Source organism: Takifugu flavidus, chromosome 3 (genome assembly GCF_003711565.1).
Source record: "Takifugu flavidus isolate HTHZ2018 chromosome 3, ASM371156v2, whole genome shotgun sequence".
Taxonomy (NCBI): Eukaryota; Metazoa; Chordata; class Actinopteri; order Tetraodontiformes; family Tetraodontidae; genus Takifugu; species Takifugu flavidus.
Window position 1 is genome coordinate 17,022,210 of NC_079522.1, and position 6,343 is coordinate 17,028,552.

Genomic DNA, 6,343 nt, shown 5'->3' on the forward strand with positions numbered 1-6,343 from the left:
CCCCAGAACTCCCAAAGAAAAGTAAATGACACTTGAAACATTAAAAGCATTTCAACATAACCGCTCAAGTCTTTAGCAGCCATGACTCCACACAGATTAAGGAAAAAACAGTACTTCAGCTTTTGTTTGTGCACTCCAGCCAAGCCAACAGTAAGAATACAGAACATTTCCAGGGAACTCGTATGACACATGAGGTTCTGCAAGAACCAAACTATGTACTTAATACAGCTTTTTTAGGTTTTTTTGCGGGAATAAAATGTAGCTTTAAAAAAAATCTCACAAATATATGAGGTAAATGATGCAGTGGCACATGATTTTTGTCATTCCTAAATGTTTTGAATGCAGCTATAAACCATAAAACCTGAGGGAAAAGCAGTTTTTCGAGGTTTCAGCTGACTGTGTGCAGGTTGTGAGATCTGGTGCCGCACATCTTCTTGCTCCTGGGGCTCTCGTCCTCCTCAGCCTGTCTGCTGTGTTTGCCACCGACACCATCTGCAAACCGAAAACAGTGCTGATTACGATACGAGATGCAGACGTTCAGAAGGAATCGACCTGAAGGTGGTGGAACTTACTGGATTGGTGAGAGGAAGCTGCTGTGCAAATAGAGGGACTCCTCTGCCACTGTGAGGACACACACAGAATCAGAGAGTCAGCACGTCCTCGTCTACTCACACTGCTTTAAATGAAACCATCCCTCTAAATCTCTGCCATTTCTTTAGAACTGACTGGACACTAACAGTGTCTGACAATCATAATGGTTCGACACATTTTTGTATGTTTGTGGTATATAAGGTGTATTTGAGCCTTTTACCATAGAAACACGTACAAAATATAAGAGCAGACAAAGCAAATCCCTTGCATAATTAATCTTATTATAATATTCAGTGCACAAGAGGAGCAGAGTAGGACCAAAGATGGAGCTCTGAGGTATCCCACATCACTGGAATTTAATACATGATGGGGTTTGCAAATACAATGGGCTGATTTATTTCCAGACAAATACAGACATCATGACGAGACCTTCAACACTGTTAATAATAATATGATGCCAAAGCAGGTGGGTGGAAGACTAAAGTCACTGAAACTTAAATATGAAGTAATGGCACCAAACTGAAATTATAAAGGAGGTTTTTCTGCACTCACTGTAAACTTGTTGATGTTGTTTAAGCTGCTGAACTTCAGGTAGGAAATGTCGCCCTTGTCCTTGTCCCGGTCCTGGTCTGTGGTGTAGATGTGTGTGATGCCGGCTCCTCTGATGAGGGGGACACACTCGTCACAGGGGCATTTGGTTACAAACAGCATGGACGCCTCTTCTGGGTTGGCGGCCTGATTCCTTAAAACGCGAGGCAGAAAACATCTCGTTAATGCCTGTCCAGAATGAACTTTGCCCACACTTTCGCACTTTTTCCGCACATGGAAGTGAGGGCGTTCTGCTCCGCGTGGACGATGTATCTGTATTTGCGTCTTTGTCGGGCTCCTTCCTGTTTGCTGTCCAGCTGGGGATACTCGGCGTACTGGGAACCTGCTGGATACGCGTTGTAGCCACAGCCCAGCAAGTACAGATGACCAGTTCCATCACAGAAAGCCTGGAACAGAGTACAGACCTGAATATCTCATTTAGTTTGTGTGCATCACCAAGAACATGCAAACTACATGTGAGCTACCATTTACTGTTATGTTAGCAACTTGTGGCACTGCTTTGGGGAGGGTTTCATGTCATTTCATGGACATTTTGGACTTTATAATATGGAGAGAAATCCATTGTACCACTGTCCGGCCTATTAACATTATTTATTATCTTATGTTTTATTGTACGTAAATAAAGTGCCTCGTTTTTCCAGTAGGGGGCGCTGTTTGACAACTTGTCTTTTGGGCCAAGTGCCATTTTTGGACCTCGGTACTTGTTAGTGTCCGAAGATCATAGCAAATTCTAAAAAGCACGTATCTTACTTAGATCTAAAGTATCAGCTGGTTTTGTAAACTATAGAAGAGCTCACCGACTGACACGTGGACCAGATAACAGCACCCACACCCACTTTAGGGTCCTCTGAAATTAGAACGGAAATATCATGGCAGTCACACATGTGGAAACCTGCTGTAACGCTGAAACATGTCTTTATTTCAATCCCCATATAGCCTCATATAGCTAATATGGTGCTGGAGCAGAATCTAACCTAAACAAAACTCAGTTTACCCCGATTGCGCAACCCAGTTTCCATAACCCCCTCTCCCAAAAACAAAAAAAAAAAAAAAATATATATATATATATTAGGCTACCCTTGGGGGGAAAACCATGCACTTGACTGACATTCCAACTCCGCCTCTGCAGGTACAGTAACATTTGGGAAATTTCACCTAACCTGTTCTATGAGACAGCAGCCTCGCTTGGATGATGCAATGACGAGCTACTTCTTGAGGAAGTCCTTCAGGATGAGGCAGAGATGAAGGCTGCGGAGTGCCACGCTGCTCGCTGAACCACAGAAAATAAAAAAAACAGTGAACGATTTGAAAAACAAACCAAAGAAACACTGGTAAATGGTCCGCAAAAATTGGAGACAAAAAGAAGACAATTTGTATGAATGTGTACTTATGGATAAAAATGTGTGAAAGAAGTGCTTCTAACCGGTAGAAGCCATAGTGTTGCTGGGGTAACCCGGCAGCTACTGCAGCTAACACTTCCACCAGTTCCCTCATGTTGTTTCTTAGGTTGGAGAAGCACGGGTCCAAGCCGAAGTTCTCCAGACCCATATGGGTTAAAATCGTCTGGTGCTGCTGAGGTGACTTCACCAGGAACTGTCCACTGAAGAGTTTCAGGTGTGTTCTCCACTCTCTTGAAATCAAAGAAAACAGAGAGGAAATTCTCCTGATTACAGATGTGTACAGACACAGACACACACATGCATGTGAACACACACGTACATGCAAGCACGCGCAGATTCTTTTAAACAAGACAATGAAAGCTGCAGTACTTGTTGTAGAGTTCATCCGTGTCCAATCCCTGCTGATCAGGAATCACCTCCATGAAGTCAGACTTTCTAGATGTCTCCGATATAAACTGAGCAAGGCCTGGAACAAGGGGCTCCAGCAACACGCAGATCTGAGGGCGACTGTTGGACTTCAGTATCTCTGTCGCCATGGCGTCAAGTGGGGCCTCCCCCGAGACATCATCGGACCTCAGGATGCTAACCTCAGGGTCTCCGGGCCAGAAAGAAATCAAGCTGACGCCAACTGGAGAGCGCGCAGCAGCAGACATACGAGCATGGTGATTGGCAGGTTTGATCACAAACGGCAGTGGCTTCCTCTGTTCTCACCATTGATGAGCATCTTGAAACAGGTAGCGCAGGGTCTCCTGGAGAAATAGAGCTGGCAGCCTGCCAGAGCGTTGCCGTGCTGGATTATGGCTGCTTGCCCTGCGTGGAGCTCAGGTGCTGAACAATGAAGACCCACCACCTTACCGTCTCGTACCACCACCAGACCCACCCTACGGACCTGTGACTGCACAGGCAATGAGGACAATTTGGATTTTTATCAAAGTACTGAAGGGATTGCGGGCACCCAAGACTGTCATATATCTATTACCACGATGTCTTCAGGTTGCGTCTGTGGGAAAATCTCCATCCATAAACTCAGCAAGGTGTGTAGGTTCACCTCTGATAACCTGGGGCCATGTCCTGGAGTACAAATGTAACTCATTATCCATGAAATGTCTTTTTATTTAAAGGCATGATCACACATAGTCATGTCATAAAGTAGGATATCCAGTATTTAAATACATTACTTCTATTTAAAGCCTAATGTTGTCTAAAGCGCTGGTTCAAAATGTTCGTTTGATATGTGACAATGGCTGACAGCTTATTTAAACGTCTTAAAGTCACAAATCTACGCAAATATTTATTATTTCTGGCGTATCCTTAACAAATCCTTCCTACAAAGATGCGCGGTGTTTACTTCCTCAGCGATCAGCTGTTTTAAGTCCGCACTCCGACTCACCTTCTATCCTACAGTCAGTCTGGGTGCTGCTGTCTTTCGTGACCCTTTCTGGCTTCATTTGGCCCGGGTCGACTCGGTTCCATGTTTCAGTTGTTTCCATTCAATTTTATTCCCTCAATCAGCGAAGAATCGTATCGGTCCGTCTTCAGATACCACTGGAATCAAATGGAAAGTGTTAGTATTAGTATTAACCTGTGTGAAGCGACCGGCTTTACAGCAATACTGTTTCCGCTGGGCAGTTTCAAAATAAGCACATTATCTGGCAATTATCGAAGTGTGTCGTTACTGATGATATGAGTTATTTACAAGTGAACGCCGACTAGTCAACTTCAGGCTACACCAATATGAATCCATTTTTTGTGTCACAATTTTGTTGTTAAGACAAAACGATTTTGTTATTCAAAATTACATAGTGTATATAATCTACACTTTAACTACAGTATGTCCATGGCGGCGTAAATTCTATCCGGTCGACGCATCATTAGTCTTATTTCGAAGGGAAAATATCCATTTCCGGGTTAGTTCAAGGCGGGGTGGTGAGTGACGTAGACAAGTAGAAGGTGGAACCTGTTCTTTTATTCCACAAAGTCCTGTTTCTCATGAAGCGGATCATGATTCAGGAATGTTTCCTAATCCTAATCTTCAGTATCACAATGATCATCATTTCCTTTATCTAGTAAATTCTCATTTTAAGAAAATGGGAAAATAAATGGAATGTTTTAAGAATATTTTAAAATAGAATATTACTTTAAAATCAAGGTTTTGTTGTTTGTCCCCATTTCTCACATTTTAGAGCTGGAATATTTGTGGTATTATAAGTAAGACAACCATTAGTAAAGCATCCTTATCAAGTTATAAGTGAAGAATAGACGTTCTGCAGCTTACAGTAGTTTCAAAATGTAAATGCATTTGGATCTAGAAATTGTTGATGATGGGAAAAGTCCTTACCTGATCTTAATTTTCTTAAAATGGACTTGTTAAAAATATCACCTTGTGTTGGATGGTGAATCTCTTACACAGGCCCTCTTAAATTTTCTTGTTTATGAAAATGTTATGCTTCATGCAAAGCTCTTCATACTGGTGCTTGGAACAAATCAAATCAATCTTTATTTATATAGCGTCTTATACAATCAGAATTGTCTCTAGGCGCTTTCCAGAATCCCAGGGCCTGACCCCAGACAAGCAACAGTGGCAAGGAAAAACTCCCCTTTAACAGGAAGAAACCTTGAGGAGAAACAAAAACAGAAACAGAAACAGAAACAGAAACAGAAACAGAAACAGAAACACACACAAAAATACACTATACAACGGGTCAGCGGGGACGGAGGTCGTCATGCAGCTCTGGAGGCGGCAATAACTGTAAATAAATAGAGAGGGGGGGGGGAGAAGCAGAAAAACTACACAAGAATCAGCATAACTAGTCTGCTTGATGAGGAGGAGGAAAGGAGAGGAGAGGAGAGGAGAGGAGAGAGGAGAGGAGAGGAGAGGAGAGGAGAGGAGAGGAAACCATGACCCAGTGGGGTGACAGAGGCCGGTCAGGTGATCATGTTTCTGGACCCCGGCAGCCTCGGCCTATAACAGCATAGCTAAGATGTGACCTAATGATTAGACGACCCCCTAAGTATGATAATCTGTCTGTCTTTGATAGTAACTGGAACTACTGAATTAGTAACAATACGCTTTTTCAAAGAGGTAGGTTTTGAGTCTGATCTTAAAAGTACAGATGGAGTCAGCCTCCCGTACCTGGACAGGGAGCTGGTTCCATAGCAGGGGGGCCTGGTAGCTAAATGCTCGGCCCCCCATTCTACTCCTAGAAACTCTGGGAACCACAAGTAGACCAGCATTCTGAGAGCGGAGCGGTCTATTGGGCTGGTAAGGTATCACTAGCTCCTCCAGGTAGGATGGAGCTAGACCTCTGAGGACCTTGTAGGTCAAAAGAAGGGTTTTAAAAATTATTCTAAATTTAACAGGCAGCCAATGAAGAGACGCCAGTACAGGAGTCATGTGATCTCTTTTGTCAATACCTGTCAGAAGTCTGGTTGCAGCATTTTGGATCAGCTGGAGGCTTCTTAAAGAGTTGTTTGGACACCCTGATAATAAAGAATTACAATAGTCCAGCCTGGAAGTAACAAATGCATGGACTAACTTTTCAGCATCATGCCGCGTCAGCAGCTTCCTGATCTGTGTGATGGTCCCCAGGTGAAAAAAGGCACTTCTAGAGACTAATTTAATGTGTGAGTTGAAGGAGAGATTTTGATCAAAAGTTACTCCTAGATTCCTCACAGAGAGACTAGATGTTAATGAGATACCATCTAGAGTGATCATGTGATCTAATCTATCCCTGAGAGGTTCA

At 43.2% G+C, this 6,343-nt stretch overlaps 1 protein-coding gene across 1 annotated transcript; it reads right to left on the minus strand.

Annotated features, from left to right (window-relative positions):
• Nucleotides 1–45: 45 nt before the first annotated feature.
• Nucleotides 46–4,208, minus strand: cdadc1 (cytidine and dCMP deaminase domain containing 1). The gene is made up of 11 exons (XM_057026259.1): nucleotides 3,991–4,208; nucleotides 3,580–3,671; nucleotides 3,312–3,495; nucleotides 2,970–3,228; nucleotides 2,624–2,830; nucleotides 2,361–2,470; nucleotides 1,998–2,047; nucleotides 1,414–1,586; nucleotides 1,144–1,333; nucleotides 573–621; nucleotides 46–492 (listed from the first exon to the last, which is right to left on the minus strand). The coding sequence occupies exons 1-11, from the start codon at nucleotides 4,088–4,090 to the stop codon at nucleotides 389–391; spliced, it is 1,518 nt and encodes a 505-aa protein (XP_056882239.1). The 5' UTR covers nucleotides 4,091–4,208; the 3' UTR covers nucleotides 46–388.
• Between the last annotated feature and the right edge of the window lie 2,135 nt (nucleotides 4,209–6,343).